Source organism: Eleutherodactylus coqui, chromosome 5 (genome assembly GCF_035609145.1).
Source record: "Eleutherodactylus coqui strain aEleCoq1 chromosome 5, aEleCoq1.hap1, whole genome shotgun sequence".
Taxonomy (NCBI): domain Eukaryota; kingdom Metazoa; phylum Chordata; class Amphibia; order Anura; family Eleutherodactylidae; genus Eleutherodactylus; species Eleutherodactylus coqui.
In genome coordinates, this window is record NC_089841.1 from 195,717,486 (window position 1) to 195,743,565 (window position 26,080).

At 45.8% G+C, this 26,080-nt stretch overlaps 1 protein-coding gene across 1 annotated transcript; it reads right to left on the reverse strand.

The window, feature by feature from the left end:
- Positions 1-2,084: 2,084 nt before the first annotated feature.
- LRP10 (LDL receptor related protein 10) lies at positions 2,085-23,567 on the reverse strand. The gene is made up of 5 exons (XM_066603966.1): positions 23,379-23,567; positions 20,836-20,871; positions 16,089-17,208; positions 15,875-16,004; positions 2,085-9,305 (listed from the first exon to the last, which is right to left on the reverse strand). The coding sequence occupies exons 1-5, from the start codon at positions 23,407-23,409 to the stop codon at positions 8,757-8,759; spliced, it is 1,866 nt and encodes a 621-aa protein (XP_066460063.1). The 5' UTR covers positions 23,410-23,567; the 3' UTR covers positions 2,085-8,756.
- Between the last annotated feature and the right edge of the window lie 2,513 nt (positions 23,568-26,080).

Sequence of the window (26,080 nt, forward strand, 5' to 3'; positions counted from 1 at the left end):
TAAGTGCATGGATGGCTCTTTGTTCCTGCATATTGATATTAAATGTTTCACTTCCATGCTTGTCCAGTATAGTGGATTGCACCGCATGCCTAAAAGGAGTCTATGTATTTGTCCAAAGTGGGATTGCGGCCAGGAGAGGGCATCCAATCAGACTTCTTTTTGGCCCCAAGTTTCTCCTGTGTTTGTGTGCTTGAAAGTTCTGTGTCCTCTTTATCATGAAAGAATTCTTTCAGTCTTAGTCTTCTGAAATATTCCTCCATATCACTACAAAGTTCTGTTTTGTGAAGCATTTTAGTGGGACAGAGTGTCCAGCACACAGTTCCTCTATATGGACTATATGGGGCAATTCCTGCTGCCATTCTGACAGAGGGAACAACGGCGTTTTGCCAATGGCGCGGGATGACCATTCTGTGGCCAGGAAAAAGCAAAGCAAGCCCTTCTTCTGTACACGAATTGATCCAAGCAATATAGAAAGAAGGGCCACTTGGGGAGTATTGCCTATCTTTTTCTGGCTAATTCGGTCATACATGGAGAATACCTTATCCCAAAAGGGTCACAACTCCACCAGACATGTATCATAGTGCCCCTATCAGTTCCACAGCGCCAACATACTTCAGGCACAGAAGGGTAGATGGCATGTAGGCGACTTGGTTATCTATACACCGTCAATATTTTGTGATTTTTGTTCTTGAGCAGCACAAGCCATGGATCGTTTGTGTGTGAAGATCAACGCCTTCTGCTAATCATTTTGTGAGATTGTGTCCCCCAGCTCCAGCTCCCTAGCCGCTTTGAAACTAGGGTCTGCCGTGAAGGTCTTTCAAATCAACAGGCCATATATCAGTGCTACTGTATCTGTCGGAGGAGACGCTTGGGTAAACAGTCTCAAAGGGTGTGGAGGAGGATTCAAAAGACTGTCACTTTGAGTAGCAGTTGGTAGTATTCCGTCCAGGAAAGATCACATTCGCTGAATCTAATTTTTAGTTCCTGGAACAATGGTATTAAAGAACCGCTAAGGAGGTGGAGAACTCTTGGATCCTCTCTTGCCTCCCATCCCATAAAGTGTTCCTGGGTCCCGCCCAGTGGGAATGCTGGATTAGGAAATAAGAGGTGGAAACTGATCTTACGTAGAGTAGACATCCCCCTTACACCTCTATTTCCCAACCCAGCATTCCCACCGGGCGGGACTTTTTTAAAATGAAGTTTGTAGAAAGGGTCTGTACCCCGTCGCATGGTTGGATCCAGGAGAGGAGTTTTAGGGGATTGAGCAGTCAGCCTTTTCCACTCTGCTCATCAACAATGGGTGGTGTTGGAAGTGACAGTCCAGAAAATGGACTGTGTTGGGACCTCTGCCACATGGTATCGTCCAAGGTTTAGTAGATGATACCACCACTAGTCTTGGAACACAAAAGGGTGCGGACTCCCAGGCGGGGTCTCATGTGTCCCCACTCAAATCAGAGCCAATCTCTGTAAATCGTGTTTTTTTAAATGATGCCCTTTTTTCCCCTGACGCTTTTATATAGACATCTTTATAGGGGGGAAAAGAAAAAAAAAGTGCATGGGTGACGAAAACTGCACCAAAACACACCAATTACAAAAAAAATAAATAAATAATGCATGATACTTCTAGCTTTTTTTCCACTTATGTTTTTTTGCTCAACACCACCACGGAAGCCTTGTACAGGGTTAATTGGAACGTGGTAATTTTTTGTTGGGTCTTTTTGGAATCTGACAGAATTAAGTCTGTATGTGTGAAATTGGAAGCATATGGACATACAGTATGATCCCACAGACTTCTAGAGGTGACAAACTGGGTGGATTATCAGGTGGTGCAAAATTCTACTACGAACAAAAACACCAAGGCCACCTACATATGGGCGAGCGGACTAGAAAATCTGCATGTCTTGAGGAAGGGACAGAAAAGTTATAATCCATTTAAAAAAAAAACTGGTTAGACTTCACTTTTAAGATTTATTACCCAATGCCAGCAATTGTTGCTGTGACCCTACTGATAAATAAAGCTTAGCCCGACCACAGAACACTACAAACAAAAGGTGGAGCTTCAAAAGTAAAATTTCCAACAACAGTTTTAGAACTTTAAAAGATTTATTTTTATATAATCACAGAAAATAAATAATTTAGCACAGCGTACAAACCCACACCAATCATTAACTCATTCTCTGACAAAACCATCCCCGTCCGGAACAGATTTTTAAAAATGGTTGGTTATGTCAGTCATTAAGAAGTGCGGCATTGCATAGCTGCAGCAAAAATACAGTCAGGCCAGGATTCACAGTTGGGATGTGACCTACAGATAGTGGAGCAGTAAAAAGGTCTTCCCTTTCTGCATCTCCTCTTGATGGGATCAATTTGTGGTTTCCAAAAAGGAAAAGCATCAAAAACCATCCTGTGTGAACCTAGCCTTAACGTGAGAAACCCCTCACTCAGGCGACATCCAGCACTGATGTGTTGTGGACCCCGACACATCCAGCGCACCGAATTACAAAAAACTCAGCTATTTAGTTATACGTTTCAGTAGAAAAATAAACAATTCATTCTATTTCCACACGAAGGATTTAGGAAAGAGGTGCCGGGGCAATTCCCCTCTGTAGAAAAAGTCAACGTAACATGGAAAGAAATTTACCCCACAGATTGTCAAAACAGCAAAAAACAACTAGAAGATCGAGGTGATTAGGTGAAGCCAGTCAGATGTGGAGAGTCATTTACAAAGTCTATTCTGTGTACATGCCACATGTTGACATATTCAAAGTTTGGTGGCTAACCTTGAAAGCGAGACACGTCTTGACAACAGCGTGTTTAGCGTATATTCACATGTTGTGGATTTTCCTTTTTTTTCCTGCGGATTTCACCCCTTCATTATTAAATCCACCGTAAAAATCTGCACTATAAATTGACAGGTTGTGGATTTTAAATCCACACCATGGGTCAATTTAGGCTGCAGATTTGGTCCACGGCTAGTGGATGGGATTTCTAAAATCCCATCCACAATGCTAGTACTGTAGATTCTGTGGATTGTCTGCAGTATTTCCAAGCCATGCAAACATGCCCTTAGGCTTTAGCAATCAACACACGGCACTTAAGAGCGGTTGATTTTTATGGCCCCATGGAAATCAAAAAGGAATTAATTGTGCTCCATTATTAGGTCCATCGGACTTTTCAACTATATTAGCAGCACACAGTGAAAAACACAATTCACACGTGCAACACTGAAAGGGGAGAAATCCACAGTAGAAACGGCCCTGCTGCAGATGTAAAAATTATGTGCCACGGGTCAAAGAATTTTGCAGCAGGAGGATAAGATTGGTCTGAATCTTGTTTGCATGCCCAGATGTTCTGTTGGCAATCTATGTCTCCAGTATGTACATATCCCAAGTACTTCTTTTCTTTCGGTATTGTAGCATATAAGCAATTTTATTATTTCACTCATTTTGAGAGAACTGTGCGGTTTTGAGACAATTTGCATTTTTTTAATCATAATGCGTTCTGGCGTTTCTTCTTCCGGCGACTTTAGCAGTAGTAAAACAATATGGAGCAGGACATTTTTCCTAGAATGCTCCTTACTCCGTTTTAAAGGACCTTTTAAAGCTTGCATAAAATACGTCATCTAGTAGCTCTCTTGATAATACAGCACAGATGGATAAAAAAAAAAATGCTCTAAAACCAATAATAAATACCATCAAGCCGTCCAAATTCTAACTCTGCCATAGCGGATCAATGAACGGAGCAGAAAAGCCGGGGGCCACTCTTATTGTAAGCAGAGGAAGTTTGTGCAGAGATTATGAAGTGATCAACTCATTCAATAGGGACTCTGATGGCACGTGCCTCTTAATACACTCCGTGCCGAAAGGATCCTAAACACATTTAAGTCTAGTCATTTGAACCCACCAATAATGGTAGAGCCAGATGACTCTCTGATGTGTATTGGGGGCAACTAAACTCTTCCCCCCCCCCCCCCCCAAATCAGTTGATGTTGGGAGAGAAGGATGGGTGGGGTGATTTCACCGTATTTCTTTTTTGTTCCAAGAGAGAGAAGCTGCTGCTAGAGCTGTCTGGCTGCAGCTTATCTCCCTGAATACGAAGTCTACCCGAGTCAAACATTCTGTGTATGGGGAAGCCAGTGAGAACAGCTGAAGATAACCTTGCATCTTTACTGTACAGCTACTTCATTGTTTTCAGGCACACCCAACACAGATATTCCTGCTCCATCCAACAGCAATTGTGTAAAACAAAAGAGAAAGGGGTTTGGTACCGTGTAGCCAGTAGAGCAAAGTGTGATTGTCCTCAGTAAGAGAAACCAAGTAATCTCGTAGATATACCTTTTAATGGCTAATAAAAATACATGATGTTACAGCAAGCTTTCGGGTTCTTCTATCAACCCTTCAGTCTAAAATGAAACTGGTTTGTACGGGGCACAAATATAACATACAAATACAGAATGACAAAACTGTCACATTCCTTAGCTCAGTGGACTGATTAAGCATTTATCTCTTTGCTCAGTTTGTTTGATGTTATTTTAAGTCTTGAGTGCGAAACATTCTCAAATTTCTGTGTGTGAACATTTATTTAGATCAAGAGGGGTGTCCTCTCTGCATTTGTATGTTATATCTGTGCCCCATCCAAACCAGTTTCATTTAAGCTTGCTGAAGGGTCAATAGAAGAACCCGAAAGCTCGCTGTATCATGTATTTTTGTTAGCCATTAAAAAGGTATGATATCTACGGTATTACTTGGTTTCTCTCACCGAGAACAATCTCACACAGCAATCATGTGTGACACATCTGCTTTTTCCCCTTTTTCGACTTTTGTATTTCAAGAACCAAAACGTTATTTTTATTCCAAACTGTGCAACGACTTATTTTGTGAGACACAAGTTGTAGTTTGCAATGGCACTATTTGACTACACATAAATGTATGTTAGCTTTTTTTATTCACTTGGGGGGGGGGGGTTTACTGAAAAGAAGACCTCTTTAACAAAAGTCTAATAGGCTTATGGCAGACATGGGGGTGGGGTTGCCACAGTGGCCATTTCTAAGGCATCTAAAGTGATCAGACACAAGTGTTCTTGTTTTCTGATCATGAGCCAATGCTGTTAGTAACCGGCCAAGTATGGGGACAGACGTGTGACCTGAACAGCACTGCTATCTTCTGAAGTGCTGCCATAAGAAGGCCGCAGGTCAAAGACTATAAGGCAGTCGGTAAGGGGTCACGAATCTCATGCACTAGAGAACCACATGTGACCATTACATTTGATTAAAAACAACACCCGGTGTGTATCATTGAAACATTTTTGTCTTCTTTAGGTGCCACAGGCCGTCCTTTATCTGGTGTTCTTTCTATGGGAAAAAGCACCAGAAAAATAGCAAGTTTTCGAAGGCCGTCTGCATTTTTTATTTACACGTTTTTTTTTTACTTTTTCTTTATAGAGACGCCTACAGAAAAACGCGAGACAGCATGTGGGGCTCCGCAATGTTTGTAGGGCTTTCCATATCTTATTACTGACTACAACAAACATCAGGACATTTTTTTTCTGGCAAAAACTATGCTTCTGCGTCAAAATGTAAAAGGACGCTCTTTGTAGAATAAAAGAAATAACCTGTGTGAAACTGGCCTAATGGTTGTTTGATGCAGTGCAGGAAATAGTCAAAAAGTGCCTGCGATTTTTCTAACTTTTTCCACTCAAAAAACCAGTAAAGACTACGTGTGCAGGAATCCTTGCACAAGCAGTCAGACACGCTTGAACCAGACCCAACTATGGACACATAATACAGATCTGTTTTACGGTATTTACGGCCATTACTTATGTTCTCAATAAGATCCGGGTTTTCTTCAGGCTCCAGGGTCTTATGGAGAGAGCGCCGTACCAACACGGATGATCAAGCATGCGGCATATTGAAGTTTAGACATAAGGGTAGAAAAGAAAACCAAAACACAACATGTGAACAACAGCATGTCTAATGCAGTATCCGAAACCTACCACTATGGACACCTACCCTTGTGTGAACGAGGGCTATGAACGTGTGTGCCAGGCAATACTTGGGCTCTTTCAAACCCTCTGCTGATTTTCAAACACTACTCAATTAAGGGTGCAAACAATGAATCCTATTCTATAACTCAAGGAATGCAACTTGCACCTGTTAATTACCTAAGGGTGACTAAAAATACTTGTGTGGGTTCTCTAAAATCTGAGGGTACTATTACACAAGTATTTTTTTTTGGCTGCAGGTTAACACTCACATTTTTCGGCTAATTGCAGAGCTGCACAAGCCCAGTTACAGACCCGCAATTACCGGTAAAACGGGAGGCCATAAAATTGTACGCCTAAAACCATATTCAGAATACCAATATACCTATTATAGACGAGTCCATCATCACTGCTTACCTGGATTTGACCTTTCCACCACTGATAGTAGTCACAAAGTACATTGATTTATAGGCTGGAAGAGAAGGTTGGATGAACCCTAGATAACATAGCAAGGCAGGAGTGCATGTTAGCATAGGAAATGTAAGGCTGGCTTCACACAGGGCGGATTTGCCGCAGAATTTTTGTGCAGAGTTTCGCTGCAGCAAGTCCACCTGCAGCCACTAATCCTGGGATTAGCCAGCCATGTGGACAAGATTTGTCAAAGATCTCGTTCACACGGGGCGGACAATCCGTTGGGGCAAACCCGGTGATGCGGTGTGAGTTCCCGGGTCGCAGCATGTGAATTTTTTTTTCCCCCGTTGCAGCCTCGCTCCTCTCTATGGGAAAGCAGTCTGCAGCAGAAAAGCATGCAACAAAGCCGCTCCAAGCCCCGCAGGTTTTGAAGCTGAGCTGATCCCACGGAAATCTCACGGCTTTTCGCTGCGGCTAATTTCCATGGCAAATCTGCCCTGTGTGAACCTAGCCTAAGGGCTTTTATATATCGACTTTATGGGCTTGTTGACACAACGTATCTCAGGTTCCCAGTTCCTTTTTGCCAAAATAAAGACCAGGTCCCAGAAGGCGAGTTGTTTATATTCATCTCAATGGGGGGGGGGGGGGGGGGGTTCACACCTTGTGAAGAAGAGTTGAGCTGTGTGCGGCTGCTGATTTCTCTGGGGCACAGCACTAGAACGGGGGATCCGGCGAGTACAAAGAGCAGCCCCCTCAGACCCCTACCCGTTCCTTCACCTTTCAGCCCCATAATGTAGTTTAGGGGGCTTAAAAGGTGATGACAGATGCCCTTTAAATTCACGTATGTAAAAGAACCTTGAAAGTGTATTGAACAGCATTTTACAGTTTATATAAAACATGAATTCATATAAGAAGTTGATAAAGCAAAGTATTTGCAAAGATACTCTTGTACTAAATCCGCATGGTAGTCCAAGCTGCAGTTTTGATGGATTTGGGCTGGGGATACACGGTGACTTTCGTCGTGTAACGAGATTGCAAGGTGGCTATCTTACATTGTGACGCTTGTCAAGTGTAGTTAAGATTGTGACAGGACAGACATCAAAAAATCCAAACTCGCTAGATATATGTTTGCAAATCTCAAGTAACGTTTCCAGACACAGAATGTGGTGCATTATGGAACCGGGCTGCTGCGATACGGACAACTATCTATTTACGTCTGTCTGCAATGCCAATGGGCATGGCGAACAGCCAACTGGTGGGGAACCTGAGCGGCAGTCCTCTGCCAATCATCTACTGATTAACTATCCTGTGGATAGGTCACCAATAAGTGAAGTTCTGAAAGACTTCTTTACTGTAAATCACCTCTGACTCAACACTTGGAAAAAAAAAATGCTTAAACATGTCTAATGGGCGTTGCAAATCCTAAATTTCAGCCAAATGGCACTCCAAAATAGTCACGCGACTTCAATGCCACAGGCAGCTGCAAACAAGTCGCATTTTTAGGCCTTAGATCTGCAATCTCTCGGTATTTGTGACTTGTTTAATGTTTGCACAGCACTTGTATTTGGCATTTTTGGAAAACCAGGGGGGAGATTTAAAACGGCATCTAATACTACATTAGAGCAAAATGCGCCAAGTTTATTTAGAGGTGCCCCTTGTAATAAATCGTAAGGCATCTCTGTTTAGCCTTATTTTAGAAATCCATGTCTGATATGAGCAGGCCTAGGTATGCATTCTAATTTATGCCAACTTCTGTTGGAACCCTACCCGCTTTTCTCGTCCATTTAAAAAAGTTGCAAATTATTCTACAAAATGTGACAAACAAGATAAAACTAGCTGCGGTTAATAGATCCCCCCCATGGTCTTTACACCCGACCCCGTACAAGGATGTGAAGAGGTTTTAAGGTTGTGTCTGTTGACTAAAACAGTCAGATTGTGAATGCAGCTCTGGGCTAGAATACAGACTGTTACTATGTACAAGATGTATCGCAATGTACAAAGCTACTAAAATGTATAGTTTATATCTCTATATAAACTGTAAATTGGTGTTAAATGTGGATTTACAGAATTAAGGCTTCCGCAAAGTGAAATTGCACCGAACAAAGCCGAGTTATAGCACAGCTTATTGGTTATACTGAATTTGAGAAACACCGCACTGGCAATGCCCACAGCTCAACACACAGATTCAAGACGCAAGTCATTAGAATCTCTGCACCATGCGGATGTGTCCATCCAATTCAACAAACCCATTTGTCATCAAAGTTGATCTTCACTAAGCTTCAAGCACTTATCAGGCAATTGTATACAAGCTCCGCAGAACCCTTCACTATGTGCAAATCTTTAGTGAGGTTAGGGAAGAGGCTATGCTAACATAAAAGTAACCCCACATCTCCTGCTGCCCCATCATAGCCTTCTGCAAGTGGCAACAAGAGCATTTCATCCTCTTCTTCAACTCCTACCAGTCCCGCCGCACCCTCCCCAAACCTCTCGCCAAGATCTTCGGCACCAAGGGGATGCAAGACCCTTTCCCGCACCACTTGCATCACCCCCATCATAAGTCCACTCCTATCCTCCACTGGGAAGGTGTGCTGGGAAGAAGGTGAAGGCTCAGTCAAGGAAAAAGAATAAGCAAGGGAGTCTAAAGGGGTCTTCAATGGGAGAAGTGGAGCGGAGGTCTGGTCACTGCTTTCTGATGTCAGCTGCGATGGATTGGTGCTTGGATTCTGCGGCGCTTCAGTCTGGGTCCCCTGTGTTCGGGGAGGAAGCAGACCCCATCTGCGAAGTCTTCTGATAAGGCGCCTAACGGGGCGTGGGGGGCGGCGCCTAGGAGGTAGTTCATTTAGGCCACCGGTAGGAAGAGGTGGTGTCTGATGTAGGAACTGTAGTAGACTGCGAAGGTTTCCCATGAACGAGCCCTATGATAAGAGCAGAATGAAACATTAAGGGTTATGTGTTGTTTTTTTGATGTTGCAAGCATGATATGAGTGATTGTTAAAACAACGTGCGGCCGTTAACAGAACACGTATATTTAGACAGAAAACGGGTCTTTTTAACAACATTTACATCTATTATAACAACTTGAAAGAGTATTCACTGGAACAGATGATCAAGGCTAAATTACTAATTAAAAAGGAAATCTAAAAAACAGCACTTAAAGTTACTCTCAGCTCCGACCAGGAGCCTGTCCGCCTCAACCAGGGTGCGAGAGGTGGCGGGGTTTGTGGAAACACCCTGTGCTATGCAATTTCTGTAAGTCCCATAGAAGTTTAACTTCTGAGATGCGGAAATAGGGCAGCTGGCTGTACTGCGGCATTACATATCTCCCATTCACTTCTATGGGAGCTAGGGAAACAGCATAACACAGGGTGCGTGGCTGCTTTTATAAACCTAGTCCCCTCTTGAAGTCTGGATGTGGTGGCCATTGGGATGAGCTGAGGCATAATGGGGTCAATCTCTATGATAGGAATACACGTTAAAGGCTCACTCACACAAGCGGATTTTTGCTATGTAATTTGCAGTGCTGAAACCCCATTGATTTGCAATGGGGTATTCAAACATGCATATTTAATGCGTGTGAAAGAAATTGCAACGTGTCCTATTTTGGTGCGTTTTACAAACATGCCACATGCGTATTTATGCTGGTGCTCAGAGACCGGAGACGGACAGTTCTGACATCCTCTGGGCCTGCTTACGTTTTTTTGAGCACGTAAAACATGCGATGCATATGCAGCCAATACGCGTGCAAAAAAGCCTGCAAGAAACCATTAAATACGCATGTTCACACGGTCAAAACTGCAGATTGTGTACAACAAATACGTATAAGCTCGTGTGAGCGAGCCCTTAGTCTGTTAGCAGTGCTGCCAATACAATGCTATAGAGGAGCAGGGCTGAAGCATATCTATATAGGTTAGTATCTCCATGACTGATGAAATCAGCTTATTCCTAGCTGCCGCTCTGGAGGCGGGGCTTCTTCCTCAAGTGCCCGCCCTCTCCACAGCTCTGATTGACAGCTGTATCATTCAACCAGGAGACCCCTACGGCTGTCAGAGCTGCAGGACAGTGAAGAGACAGGGAAGAAACTCCAAGAGCACCTGTGCTGAGGATGGGACTAAAGGTCGATTTAATGAGTCCGGGAAATACTTTTCAAGCCCTACAATCAGCCGATCGCCTTGAGTCTTGCGCTTGGCATTCGGGCAAACAGTTAATTTTGCTGGAAGACACTGGCCAATCTGACATTTCCTCTGCAGTAACTTCTGTAGGGAAATGTAGTATTACAGAAGACCATTCACATGAGTCGCCGCCATGTAATAAGACAGCAGAAGGTCTTCCAGGATGAGAGCTGCTCTTAACAAGCAAGCCTTAAAAAGAAGGGGGGGGGGGTTACTCTATGATGAAGATGCTCCAGTGGTCCATTGGGGAAAAAGTGGCACATATGGAGTACCACTGCTGCAGCAGCATTCTTAGTAGCACTTAGTATCTGGCTAAAACCATGATGGGGTGGGAGGAGGACAACTACAAGAGCGATGGTCATGGACAGGGTTCTTCTTTCCTTGATGGCGGTAGAAGAAATAAAAGTTCATGCTGCATGTATATTGAAACTTTTTCCCATCTTGGAGCCATGCAAGTTTACATGCGCCTGGAAAACCCTTTTAACGGTCTTCTAATGCCAAGCAATCCATCAGTGTGGAAGAGCTAGTGGGCAACTCATTCTTTCAGAGCTCTCCCGGTTCATATCCTGAAAATATTTCAACAAAATGTTAATTTCCTTGTTTGGAAGGACCGTTTTCCGAGGGTTTCACGCTCCTCAGAATGAAAGGTGCTCCAAATTACTTGAAATATTACCACCAGGTAGCCCAGATAACCAATTGGCCCTTCTTCATTCAACAACCAATGCTCCTCTTTATTTATTTTCAATAGGCCCTTAAGGTCTCCCCTCTTATTACTGATTCAGTCCTGTGGACTCCACCGATGCACAAGCCTCCTATTAGGGCTGAATTTTGAAGTGTCTTAATTTCCCCCTCATTTGCCTCTCATGTGGAGTTCCTTGTTCCCTTCAATCTTTCAGCACACGGACAGTCAGGAGTCGCACTAAACTACATCATCTACTTTCTTTGGAAGGCACCTCGTTCCTTTTCTACACTTTAAAGGACATCTGATTTGCCCTCCTCTGAACTTTGACACTTACAACTTAAACATTTTGTATCTTCTTTCCTCAAGAACACCAACTCTCCCTGACCCCAACACCCTTTGAGACACACTAGGGGCCTAGGATCTACTGTCGCCGAAGCTCTATGGGTCCCAAATATGGGATTCCGCTAACAAGCGTGCCCATAATATAGTAATGCTAGAGACCCCTCTTTTAAAGTTCTATTTGGTACTTCGTCCTACTTGACTATCCCATGGAGTGCCTGGATACCCCGCATATTGCTCCTGCGGTTGTTATTTCCCCCCTGGGGATACGTTTCATGCTTGGTGGTCCTGCACTCCCTCCAATGCAGCGGTTTTAGAATCTACTCCGTAACAGGATGTAATATACAGAAAACCCTATAGGAAGCCCTTTTGAAAAAGAGAACTGCTAAGAATTCTCAGACTCTCAGCAACTGATCTTTTTCTTTCTTGCTACCGAACAGGTCATTGTCCAATCATGGAAAAAGCTTCCTTGGGCTTTTCTAAGGTAAAGAGACAGCTGAATTGGTACTTGTTTAATGAGGAGCTAACTTCTATTGTCATGGACCGCAATGATAGATTTCGGAGAGTTTGGATCACATGTGTCTTGCCTTCCCCAAATAATAGACTTTTAATCTCTTTGTAGTAGGGTTTCACATTATGTGACCAGATTCTAGCTTGGCTCTGCAGAAGAAGGTCCCCGTTCCCACCTCTCTTTTTTCGCTCTCCTCCTTTTTCTCCCTTTCAAGTTCGCCCGACCAAGATGCCGCTTTCCTTTGCGCCTCTCCGCAGTGCAGGGAATTGTGATATGTTTAAATGAGCGCATCTGATATATAGATAGTGCCACCCTAGTACTTCAGATTCATTGTATGCTCTTGCCCAAGGGTCACACATTGACTTTGATGTTCAAAGCCTTTATACTATCCTCTTGCTGCTTATTCCCTTTACTGGAAATTGCAATGTCTAAATAAATACAAATATTAAAAAAGAGCTAGTAGGCAGTGGTACGGGGGGAGGGGGGGGGGATCCTGAATAGTAATAAAGCATCAATAGCTAAGGGTTTCTTCTTTCTACATGCTTGTTTCTGCAATGTATGGATGATGTAGGAAATCAATGGTGCTCGTTGTGATGCATTTTTCTTTATAATTGTGTTTTTTTCCCCATGTATACAATTATTTGTTGTCCCCCTCATGTATAAGTCGAGATGGATATCATCACTCCTTAAAGGAGAGCACCTAGAAGGTGCGAGGAGACTTATAAGGCCATTCATGCTCCTCTGGGAAATATATGCAAATAAGGAAGATGGAATAATACCTCTGCAGCGCCACCTATTGGATGGCAGCTTCCTGCAAATCAATGTCCGGCTCTTCATACAGGTCTATGTGTCCATTACAAGTGACAGGCAGATGTGCTGCTCACAAATGAATGTTATGCCGTCATAAAAGATGTGATCAGTGACAAATGAGCAAATTGTTTGATTGCTGGAAAGGTTACTGCCCTATAAGACCCAAATACTAACATCATTGTGCAGGGACCGCACCCTTACGAGTGAGCGCCCCTGCGAGACTTCCCCAAGATATCAAGTAACTCATTTTGGGACCTTACAGAAAAAAAAAAAAAAATGCTACAAGATCATAATTGCTAAAAAGTATCAAATTTTGCTACAAAGCTTCTCTTTTTTAAATAAGCCCTTTAAAAATACATACAAAAAAGCCCATCTCCGGCTAGCAACAAGACCGATCCAAGATAAACTGGTAAATTCTCGGCAAGAACATTTGCAGCGACCACTAGATGGCGCACACGGATGGTTTGCTTCAGAGACAATATATGTTCCAGGAAACGCAGCTTCTCTCTTCCATTACAGGCATAATTGCCAGTTATTAAGATGATTGCTAGTGTCAGTGTGGGACACTCACGGAGAATGACTGAGCGCCGGCGCTTCTTTCTTTTTATCCTCCTCACTGTGTGCGTTTCTATTCTGAACCACACTTGTAGGTGTTCCTATTTATGCATTTGCTGCCTCCATCAAGTGAGCAATCTACCTGTACACCATGCTCCTGTTCATTCCGGTCCACTGCCCCCTTCCCTTGCTACATCTGTTTGTCATTTTTGACCTATTGCACATAGTACACCTTTATTATATTATTATTATAAGCTGCAGTCACAAATATTGCGAACTGCTCCAAAAGGAAAATACAAAAAAAAACGAGAAAGATGCAGAAGGATTGATACTTTTTTTTCTTTTTAGAAGGGGCCGGGGGGTGGGGCGGGGGCTCTACATGTGACAATACCCCCATAAGATAGCTCTTGGCTGAATGCTCGTTTGGCCAACACAGATTCCATCTGGCCCTCCCCATGCGGATGCATTATCAGCTCGGCCGAACATAAGGCTGTTCTCTAGTGACGTTTTGTGTGGCCTTTAAAGGTTTCTGCTCCGTATTTGCCCCTTTTGGGATGCCTCCACACGACCCAGGCACGTGGTAGAGATTTAACAACCCTCTTTCACTTGCTGTGGATTGGAAACAGACCTGCGGTGCAGATTTTTGAATCGGCATGAAGTCAATTTGTGCTGCAGATTTTCACCGCATAGAGGGGTTAATATACAGATTTTTGGTGAAACCAGTCATTGGATTTTATCCACAGCATGTGGACACGATTTTTTTCAGATGGCTTGAAGAAACCATAGCCTTCATTGTTTGGTGACACTGCCGCATGAGGTTTAGCCGTTAATGCAGGTTAATAAGGCTGTCTCAGAGACGACCCCCTTCACATGATCAGCTGATCATTGCGGCTCCATCTCCTGGTTGCTGGGGGAGCTGCAGTCAGCTAAATGTTTCAGTAGCCCCTGCAGGGGAAATGTATTCAGACCCCGCAGTCATACTCCCTCCCCACTTCTGGCTAACTTACACATATGAGTTAGTATAGAGTCCATGACTGTAGGATCAGCCTACATGGGGTTTGTTGCCTGCGAGTACGGAAACACATACTGTCGGTCTGAATAGGAGCTTTAGACAAAGAAAGCAGATTTACATTTTTTTTTTTTAATAAAGATATGCACGGGGACAACAGCAAAAATGTATGCAGGCCTACAGATTAGCAGCTTATGAGGGGTCACTCATTTATGGTAGGTAATCCCCATTAAACTGCTGAGTATACGGACTCAGCTTAACATACGTTCTGCCGGCAGAGACCACATACGGCTGTGTATCTCACAGACATGCAAAATGTTACTTTTGTATGGAAATGCTGCCCATACGTAATGTATGCATCATACGCAGCCCACATAAGTGTATAGCGCTCACGCTACGTGGTATGCAGAGAAATGGAGCATGCTGCGATTTATTTGTCTTGCGTATTTACCCATTTTTTTGTATTTGTGCAGATCCCAGTGGTTGAACTCTGACCTATCAAACAGATGCAGAAGACTTGAAGACCCCTTTTAGTTGGTTTCATAAGCAGGTTTTTATGCCAGTTTTTCATGCATTTTTTGTGCCAAAGTCAGGCCATCTTTATACAGGCCAATGCGATATTGGGCTGTGAGTCACAGCTGGATATCACACTCACCAACATGCGATATCCCCGTGGATGTGAGACGTTTTTATATCAAAACTGCCTTGCATCATTTCGGGAGAGTAGCGGTCCTCTGCCACGGCGTAGAATCACGGAGTTTCTCTCAGTGTTTTCAATAGGGAAAATCTTGCAACACCCCAATGAAACTAGCATGTGGTGCGATGCTACCACCAGCCCCATTGAAAACAATGAGCGATGCGAGGGCACGCCACGATTTATTTCCCGCATAGCGGTGCGGGAAAAAAAAAAAAGAGCAAAACGCTCATATGTGTGACCCCATTTAAAAGAATGGGGTTCATATTCATGCGTCTAGCAACTCACAGATCTCGCGAGATTTTCTCGGCCGTGTGAAACCAGCCTCAGAAGTGGATCCAGCAGGAAGGAGACATAGAAGTCCTTCCTGATATCTCCCATTCCGTTTGTATGTACTAAAGACTTTGGCTCAGCCACCCTTCTAGATAGTTCAGCGTTTCCCAAATCGTGTTCTGTGAAAGCTGGTCATCGTTGGAGACAGGTTAAAAAGATTCCCCGAATACAGCAACACAATCTGACACCTTTACAGAAGTAGGGGTTCACTTGGGGTAAATGGACAGAGCACAGGAATGGGGCACATGACGAGTATGAATCCCCAGATACACCTTTGAGCCCTGTAACCAAGTTTATGGGGCTTAAGGTGATGACAGGTTCCCTTTAAATGAATGCTAGCAAACTAATTAATTGCAGACAGGCGTATGGTATGTACACTCACATCGCTAGGACACTCCGTGGGAAAGTCATCAACAGGCGGTATAGCTCCTTGAGCTATCAATTGTCCATAGGATGGCGGTGCTTGCTGCTGGATCAATTCTGCATCACTCCGGGATAAAGGTGCAAAAACACTTAAGGGAAAAAACAAAACAACAGATTAGCTGTGCAGACTTTATCATTATCCATAAGATCTCCCCATTAATATTGAAGCTTACCTATATTCGCGCGCTCGTGAAGTATACAGTCGGCACGTACATCCCAATGCTACGACAAGCAAAGTAGCGCAGATCAGGCTTCCTATAACAGCAGCGGCGATCACTTTTCTGGGAAGTGTGTAGCCACAGTTCTTCTCATCGCTTCCATCTCGGCAATCGGCTTGGCCATCACATACCCACGCTTCATACACACAGCGCTCCAAATCACAATGGAAGCCACCGGGCTGACACCCCCGGCAGCCCTTTTCATCTGTACTATCTTGGCAAGAAGTTTGATAATTACATCTCTCATTTGAGGGGTAACAGCCATGACTCGCACATGGGTAATGCCCCTCGGGACAATTTGTACAATTCACTTCATCTCGGCCGTTGGCACAGTCCCAGGTTCCATCGCATCGCTGCGAGTCTGAAAAACAGCCACCACCTACCTCCACTCCGTCATCCCACAAAATCCCTGGGCTGGAGCCACAAGGTTGGTCCCACGGAAGGCAGTAGCCTCGCACTCGGTAAGTGGCATTAAACCCTCGGGGCTGAAATGCTGGAAACCATCCATTATGAATGTTAAAGCTAGGGAAGTGAAACCGAGAAGGTGGCGATCCCATTTGGTCTGTAAAGCGAGGCTCGGGGTTCTCATTGCTGGGAAATCTAAAGCCGGAGTCGTATGTTACAGAAGAATCAATGTTAGGATAATGGGGGAAGTTTGTAACGTAGCGATATATAATCGTTACTCTTCCCCCAACAGACTCCACCGTGACAGATTTACCATTGCTCTGATGGTACAAGGCGCGGAGAAGGCGTGGAAACTCCCCAACGGGATTTTCGTAAACGACGAGAGCATCTCGTTCAGAAAGCTGGAGTGCAGAAAATTGCAAAGCGAGCCCACGGCTGTCCTGAGAGTCAATGAGCCAACGGCAATGAGATGGGAGAGGGGAGGGGGGAGGACTCGCATATCCAGGAGGAGAGAAGACGCCATAAAAGTCCTTCAGTGTAAAATTGCAATATGGCGAACATGATACTTCATCAGATTTATCCTCACAGTCAAACACGCCATCACAGACTGAAAACAGCGGAAGGCAGCCGAAGTTGCAGTGAAAAAAGCCTGGTTGGCAGGGCGATGACTCTGCAAAGACAGGCAAGAGGGAAAAACGGTTAGAATTAGCACAAAAAAAAACAAAACAAAAAAAACCTTAATCCTACCCTAACCTCCTTAAATATATAACTCTTGGGAAAGACAGCATGTGCGAGAATCTCCGACTGTACAGACGCCAATGCTCATACCCAGCAGATGCATAAGGTGGTCTTCCATGGTGGTCCGCTGTATATGTGGTCAACTCCTCTGTTACTGCTCATCTCATATAATGCTACACAGTAAGTAAACCTTCTAGTAAACCTTAGTAAAAGCCCTGCAAGTACCACACAAATTGCAGGTATATTTAACCCCTTAAGGACACGGCCTATTTTGGGTTTAAGGACGCAACGATTTTTGGGGGACATTTATTTCCACTTTTCAATCAAGAGCCATAACTTTTTTTTATTTTTCCGTCGCCGTATGAGGGCTTGTTTTTTGCGTAGCGAACTATAGTTTTTATTGGTACCATTTTTGGGTGCATATAATGTATTGTAAAACTATTTTTTTTGGAAGCAGGGAGAGAAAACACATCAATTCTGCCATTGTTTTTTAATATTTTTTTTTTTTTGGGGGGGGGGGGGGGGGGGAATATAATTATTTTTAGTTTTCCATGGCCGGAGCTTTGTGAGGAGCTTTGTGAGGGCTATCTTCTGCACCACAAGTTGTAGATTTTATGTGTACCATTTTGGGGTACATGTGGCTTTTTTGATCGCTTTTATTTCTCTTTTTGGGAGGCAAAACAAATAAAACTTTGCCTGTTTTTTTTTTTTTTTTTACAGTTTTTGCTGCGCAGGATGATTTGTGTACTCAAATTATAGTACAGGTCGTTACGGACACGATGATAGCACTTATGTGGGTTATTTCTTAAATAACGTTTTGTTTTTTTAATTTTTTTAACACTATTTCTTTGGGTTTTTTAAACTCTGAAGGGGACCTGAACCATAGCAGCTATGATCGCTATTATAAGACATTGCAGGACTTCTGTATTGCAATGCCTTATCGCTTATAATAGCAATCATAGGCAATGGCAAGCCAGGACGCCTGTATCTGGCATCCTGTTGCCACGGCAACCCATCGGCCCTCCGCAATTACATCGCAGTGGTCCGATGACGTCATAGAGGGAGCGCCCCCTCACTCTGTGAACCCTTTACATGCCACGATCTGCATAGATCGCAGCATGTGGAGGGTTAACAGTGGGGGTCTCTGTCCTCATGCACCTCCGCTGTTGCAGCTGGAGGCCGCTACCATCCACATGACGTAAGGTTGCGCCATGTTGTGTTAAGTACCCCGCTGCCATGACGTAACCTTACATCCAGTGGGTTTGTCCATCTAATGATAATCTAATATAGCAGTAAGACACAAAAAAGCATGTTGGGTAACAGGGATATTATCAAACCCCTTCACCCCTCTCTGCTCTTAGCTCACTACTGGTTGGCCTTGGGCTGACAACCGGAGTCCTGAGACACAGCAGAATGTTTGATAATCAACACTATCGGTTGTAGCCATTAGATCAGATATCCATAGATAGCAGTCCATCTCACAGGCAGACCACCAGATCGGTGATGACAGCAAAGGAGTAAAGCGACCCGGTAGTAATTAACCCGCATGAGTCCATGTCAGTTCCTTAACATGAGAAACTTTTTAAAACCCTTTTGAGCGTTTATCCCAAAATCTATAATCGTTGTGTCTAAATGGGCCTTAATGGGCACTAATGCCCATTAGTACTTTATCGGCTTCATTTGCGTGTAAATGAGCCTCTGGGAGCTGTTGCAGAACTCAGCAGGGGGTCTGAGCTCTGCAATTAGCTCCATTGTTCTGGCAGGGGCTGCTTAGAGGAAACAATGTAATCTCTAGCTCCTGTGGAGATAACAGCCTGAGGTTGGGTTTCTCACAGGGGCTGCACAGAGAATACAATGTTATCTCCTGCTCCAGCATGTGGTCTGAATGATGGCTTTTAAACTCAACTAAAAATCATCCTTCAAAACGAAAAGTGCACTATGGTAGCATTTACAAACAATGACTGTCGCTCAAAAGCCATCATTTTAACGAGTTTTAAACGATAATCGTTGCATGTAAAAGGGCCTTGAGAGCGGGGGTCCTGTTTTCCCCTCTCTTTTTCACTGCGGGGTCACTGCACCACCTGCAATTAGGAGGAAAATAAATGAAGCAGTGGTCGCAAATGCAACTTCAGACTCAGCTGCTCACTGCACCAGGGACCCTCCACTTTGAGCATGTGTGACCACCTTGGGACATTTACTGTGATGGACACAATAGAAACAGCAGGTGGCGCTATTCTAACACGAGTCCTGGAATATCTGGGGAGATTTTTTTTTTTTTTTTAAGTGTACATACCAAGACGCTTATGGACTGGATTTGAGTACACAATATTTTTCATGAGACAACCCCTTTAAGGGGTTAAACATTAGGTATATAGGCAGAATGCAAACATTTTAATTTTTCATTTGTCTTAATAGATTTTGTTTAAAATTTCTTAACGTTGCAGCAGAGATGCCTTGTAGATATTGGGAATGGATATGGTGAGGGATACCTGCTTGAACCGATCTACTGTTTAGGCTAATTCTTTTTTTTCTTTAAGAGTCACGCAGGGTTGTTGTTTAAGGGGGGGGGGGGTCTATCTATTTTTTTTGCCCCTTTTGTGGTTGTTTTGTTTTTTCCTTCTTCCTTTTTCTCCTGGTGTCTTGGGGCTCCGGACTAGGAGCCCTCCCTGGTTTGGGTTTGTTCCATTATGTTGATAAATGTGAAAATGAGCAGTCAAGTATTATGTTTTATGAGAAATGCACACGAATATGCGAGCCACTCAGTGTTTTCACTTTTGTCTTTTTTTCCCCAGCTCTCATGTACTGTGATGTATCAGCAAGGGGTGCATTCTTTATGATGTCTGCTGTTACTGTAGATTTGTCTTTTGGTTAAATAAACGTTCCTTTAAAAAAAAAAATAAATAAAATAAAAATTCTTAAAGGGGTTGTCTCGCGGCAGCAAGTGGGGTTATACACTTCTGTATGGCCATATTAATGCACTTTGTAATATACATCGTGCATTAAATATGAGCCATACAGAAGTTATTCACTTACCTGCTCCGTTGCTAGCGTCCCCGTTGCCATGGTTCCGTCTAACTTCGGTGTCTTCTTGCTTTTTTAGACGCGCTTGCGCAGATGCATCTTCTCCCTTCGGCTGGTCTTGGAAGCATCGGCGTTTTGGCTCCGCCCCCTTTTCGCGTCATCGTGTAGCTCCGCCCCATGACGTGTGCCGGTTCCAGCCTCCTGATTGGCTGGAATCGGCACGTGACGGGGGCGGAGCTACGCGATGACGCGTACAAGGGGGCGGAGCCAAAACGCCGATGCTTTCAAGACCAGCCGAAGGGAGAAGATGCATCTGCGCAAGCGCGTCTAAAAAAGCAAGAAGACACCGAAGTTAGACGGAACCATGGCAACGGGGACGCCAGCAACGGAGCAGGTAAGTGAATAACTTCTGTGTGGCTCATATTTAATGTACGATGTATATTACAAAGTGCATTAATATGGCCATACAGAAGTGTATAGACCCACTTGCTTTCGCGAGACAACCCCTTTAACGTTGTTTATCAAGTTCCAAACTTACCATAAATGGAATCTCCTTTCAGCATTACGACATGTCCTAGGAGGAAAGCAAGACAAGACAGTTCAGTGTAAGGCAGGAAGGGTCACTTACAAGGCGCTGGGTACAGTAAGGGTGGTACAAGCTGACACGTCCCATACGGTGGCACAGGAATCTCTTCTATGCTTGGATTTCTGCAAAGCTCGTTCAAATTAATTGGAGTCACTGAAACGCTTGCAACAAACCTGCCACGTCTGAGCGTACCGACGGGCATCTGATCGTATGGGCATCTCAGCTTCTGGCACGCTAGATGACAGAAATAGTGTATTCTGTACATTTATTAGCTTGGCAGTCCGATGGAAGCCTAACATTATAAGGGTCCTCTTACACAGGCCTGACCTCTGACATTAATGAATATCCACTAACGATGCAGCACGGCGCTCGGCACCGACTCTGCTGTCAGAGGGTCCCTAGTACGGGTACCTATTCTGGTATTGTGGGTTAGTTGTTTCTTATTGTATTCACCATGCAGGTGTAATAATGCAGTATATGTAATAAAGCGGACTGTTACAGTCAGGGCCATATTCGTGGGGTTTTTTTTACATAATATTTTTAAATTTACCACCAATTAAAAAACGAGTCCCCATATAGATCTTGGAGCAGCGATTGTCTGATCACTTGGATAACATACTGCAATACTTCAGTATTGCGGAATGTCACACATTTACAGACAGGGGCAGGAAGGGGGCTTCATAAGGCCCTAGGAAACTACCGTACGCGACTGACAGCCTGCAGTCTGGTTCTCTCTGTCTGGCCATTTAAACACTTCTGCCAGGAAGGGGTTAATGATATTATTACATTACCAGCGCAATGTGCGGAAAATAGAGCCCACTGCTCGCTACGGGTTTGTTCACAGGTACCTATTTTGTGCGCGCGATTCCGTAGGATGTTCTATTTCCCCGTGTATTTGAGAAGGGCAAGAGAACATTTGGAACTCCTGAAGCTATTAACCATTTCAAGCTCTGGGAGCGTTGGTACGTTTTTTAAATTTTTCTGTAAAAAGCAGAATAAAAAACACGGTTGTGCGTGCAAATACGAAATGACTGTTGCGCAAAAACGCATACGCTCGTGTGAGTTCGACTAAAGACTTATGTCTTACATGCCCGAGTTAGATAAGTGCCGACAGTTGGGCTGACTTCACACGGGCGAGCGCTATATCAGGCCGTGAATCCCGCCCCCATATCGCGCTCGCCATCTATGTGAATTGCCCGAGAATGCAAGGCACTCTCATGTGAAAACCGCCTCGCAACACTTCAGGAAAGTAGCGGTCCGCCACCGCCGCAGATGATCGCAGTCACCTGCGGCGACGGTTTGTGGAGTTTCTCCCATTGCTTTTAGCTGGAGCCCTCGTATCGCATGGCGTCCTCTGTGCCCGTGATGCGATGCTGCCGCCGGCCCCGTTGAGCACAATGGGCGCTGGGAGAGCACGCGCAGGATAGAACATGCCGCGAATTGTTTCCCACATCCATCACAGCTTGATGTGGAAAGCCACGCTCACGTGTCGGTGGGGCTCATATCTGTGCGGCTCGCAGCGCACACATCTCGCACGATCTTATCACCCGTGTGAGCCGCCTTAGATGCAGCAATTACAATAAAAGGCGCCACTTTATGAACCCTACGGCCGGGCGCACACGAACACATCCTGCCTGCGAATAATAGCAAAAACGAATTGTGAATGGTCGCGCATGCGCACGGTTTTCCGCACACATGAGCCGTGTATTCGCTCTCACCACCCAGAATTCTAGCTTTTTCGTATCTGGTCTCCTAGCAAGTCGCGTGCAAATCTGCGCCCATATGCAATATAAATTATGCACGCACTGCGGATCGCTCGCTTCCATAGAGATCAATGGAGCCGCACGCATAGAATCCGCGCTAAAATAGAGCGTACTGCCATCTTTCTTCCGCTCGTGTAATTCATTCCGGCACGTCTGAGCGCAGCGGCCATGCCTTTCAATGCCTGCATGTTACCACATATTGTCCGTGCGGACAGCGATCACGGAGTCCGCAATTCAAATGGGGTTGTGTGAGACCGGCCTGAGGCAGATGGCACCAGCCGTAGACTGGCACTGTACAGCAGCTTCCGGTAAGCTATGGCGGATTAGATCGCCAGTCAAGCCTTATCCCTTGTACAAAAGAGGATATAGCGGCAATAAAAACCGAAGAGGGGCAAATATTTACGCAAGTGAGAACGGCGCAAATATTTACAGCTTTTCTACCTCAGAGATGTGGTGTAAATGTTGTCCCACGTCCCCCCCACGCCGCACAGGAGACCAGGGCAGACGCTCCTGAGAGGTGTGAGAAGTGAGCAGCCAATCAGCTTCCAGCTCTCATTTTCCAGAGCCCCTCAGTAAAGTGAAAGCAGCAACCTGATTGGCTGCTCCGAGGAGCTCCACACAGCGGGGGGCAGTAGGACCACCATGGCGGCTCAGCCACTGTTACACCCGAGGGCTGGGACCTCCCCACCATGAGGGCGACTAGTGGCCACACATGGGGGGCTACACTCTTACCATAGAGAAGCAGCGAGAGGAGGAGAGACATGCTGCCTGCCGGCGGAGGGACACTTCCTTGCAGTCTCCTGCCCGCCGCACCATTGACCGGCCGCCCAGCACTTCTTGCCCAACTTTCCCCCGGTACTTCCGCGCTGCCCCCGCCCGTCACTCGCTTCCTGTTTCTTATTTTTCTCTCCACTTCCTCCTTCAGTCTCTTCCGTCTCTCTGGCGCCCTCTGCCGGCGCTGCCGCTCGCTGCACCTTCCCTTATTTCCGTCAACAGCTCTCCCAGCCGCATGCCTCCCAGCCCAGTGTGCATATTTGTAGTTTACGCTTAGGTTAAGCAGCGCTGCTGATTAGAGCCACCTGATTGGCTCTTCGGCACCACGTGACTACACAGCGTGCACGCGCATTGCCTTCAGCAGCCGTGCACTACACACTACAGTTAAGCAGATGTGCGCTACACACTACACTTAAAGGAGATGTCTCGAGGAAGCAGTTAAATTTTTTTTTTGCCCAGTCCCCCCCATTAAGTACACATTACTAAGCCCCCCTGTAAATGACATTTCTAGCTGGTTTGTACTTACCGTTCCAGCGTTTCAGCAACTTATAAAAGTTTCCTCAAGATGGCCGCCGGCTCTTTCCCCGTCGCTCGCTGCAGCCCGACGTGCGCGCTCCCGAGACGCCGCCAGCTGTGTCTCCATGGCAACCGGACGCATCGCAGCCGCCGACCAGACGCCCCGCAGCCGCCGACCAGACGCCCACCGCCAGGCAGCAGGTAACCGGCGCTAGCCCCCGGCTCCCCAGCGCTAGACCCTCAGCCCAGGTGAAGGCCCCGGAGCCCAGCGCTAGGTTCCGGAGCCCAGCGCTAGTTCCCCCGGCCTAGCGACAGCCCCCCCATCGCAGCGACAGCCCCCCCCGGCCTAGCGACAGCCCCCCCATCGCAGCGGCAGCCCCCCCCGGCCTAGCGACAGCCCCCCCATCGCAGCGGCAGCCCCCCCCGGCCTAGCGACAGCCCCCCCATCGCAGCGACAGCCCCCCCGGCCTAGCGCTAGTTCCCCCATCACAGCGGCAGCCCCCCCCCGGCGCAGCGACAGCCCCCCCGGCGCAGCGGCAGCCCGGCGCAGCGGCAGCCCCCCCCCCGGCGCAGCGACAGCCCCCCCCCCGGCGCAGCCCGGCGCAGCGGCAGCCCCCCCCGACAAATCACTTACCTGGGAGGCTTCTCGGGGCTGCTGGGCTGGGCTGGTCTTCTCCGCTGGGCAGCTCCAGTTTCTGCACCTTCCTCTAACAGAGGAAGGTACAGAATGGCCGCTGCAGCGCGCTCCCGAGCAGTGACAGCTCGTCTGCGCATGCGCAGAAGAACTGTAGCGGGGAGCACACTGAAGCGGCTCGTGCTGAATGGAGAAGACCGGACTGCGCAAGCGCGTCTAAAAAAGCAAGCTGCCAGCGAATTTAGACGGAACCATGGAGACGAGGACGCTAGCAACGGAGCAGGTAAGTGGAATAACTTCTGTATGGCTCATATTTAATGCACAATGTACATTACAAAGTGCATTAATATGGCCATACAGAAGTGTATAGACCCACTTGGTTTCGCGAGACCACCCCTTTAAGCAGCACGGGGTTAGGTTTACGGTTAGGCTTAGGATTACCTAAACCTAACCCTAAACCTAACCCTAAACCCTAACCCTGTGCTGCTTAACTGTAGTGTGTAGTGCACGGCTGCTGAAGGCAATCCGCGTGCACGCTGTGTAGTCACGTGGTGCCGAAGAGCCAATCAGGTGGCTGTACTCAGCAGCGCTGCTTAACCTAAGCGTAAACTACAACTATGCGCCCAGTGTGCAGATCTGTCCTCTGATTAACCCTGTAATGGCGTGCAGTGGACAATGCCTAAGCGAAGAGCACGTAGTGAAGGGGACAATGGGGTCCAAATAAGGCCCAGTGCACACGGACGGATTTGCATGATGGAACCCGGGATCGGCGTCCGCCTCTGGATTCCTTAGCAAATACCGCCCATAGCACGCCGTGGCAAAGCCGCTTTACCTGCCCGCAAGTGGAAATCAATTGCGATTTTCCACTCACTGGGGAAAAATGGCAGCGTGCGGACGGCTTCTATTGAAGTCAGCGGAAGTAAAAAAAAAAAAAGTAAAACTCTATTCTCACAGACAGCATCTGTATCGGGCGCCTCACACCGGCGATCGCAATTTTGCTGCATTTTTTAAAACGCAAATGCCAATAGGACTTTCTAATGTTAAAAACGCATCACACAAAAACCGCAAAGACAAGCTTACGATTTTTGTGTGATGCGTTTTTTTTTTTAAACTCGTTTTATTGAAAACTCTGTATTTTGTACAGTAACTGAATATTGTGTGATGCGTTTTTAACATTACAAAGTCCTATTGTCATTCATGTTAAAACAATGCAGCGATATCGCGATCACAAGTGCGGAGGCCCCCTAAGAAAAACGTTATGGTGGGCTTAGATACAGCAGCTCAGCCCTAGTAACCTCTAAATAATGCAGTGACCATGTAATAGATACCTCCTGTACTGTTGTAACTTGTCTCCACCAGAAGAATGGGTGGAGACAAGCTACATGCCCACAACTAATGGCCACAACTTGATTGGCTGGGCCGGAGAATGGGTTAGCATTACGTCCCCTCCCGCCATGTCATGCCACTGACCGCACGGCCGCTCTCCCTTGTGCCCTTGCACTAGACTGCA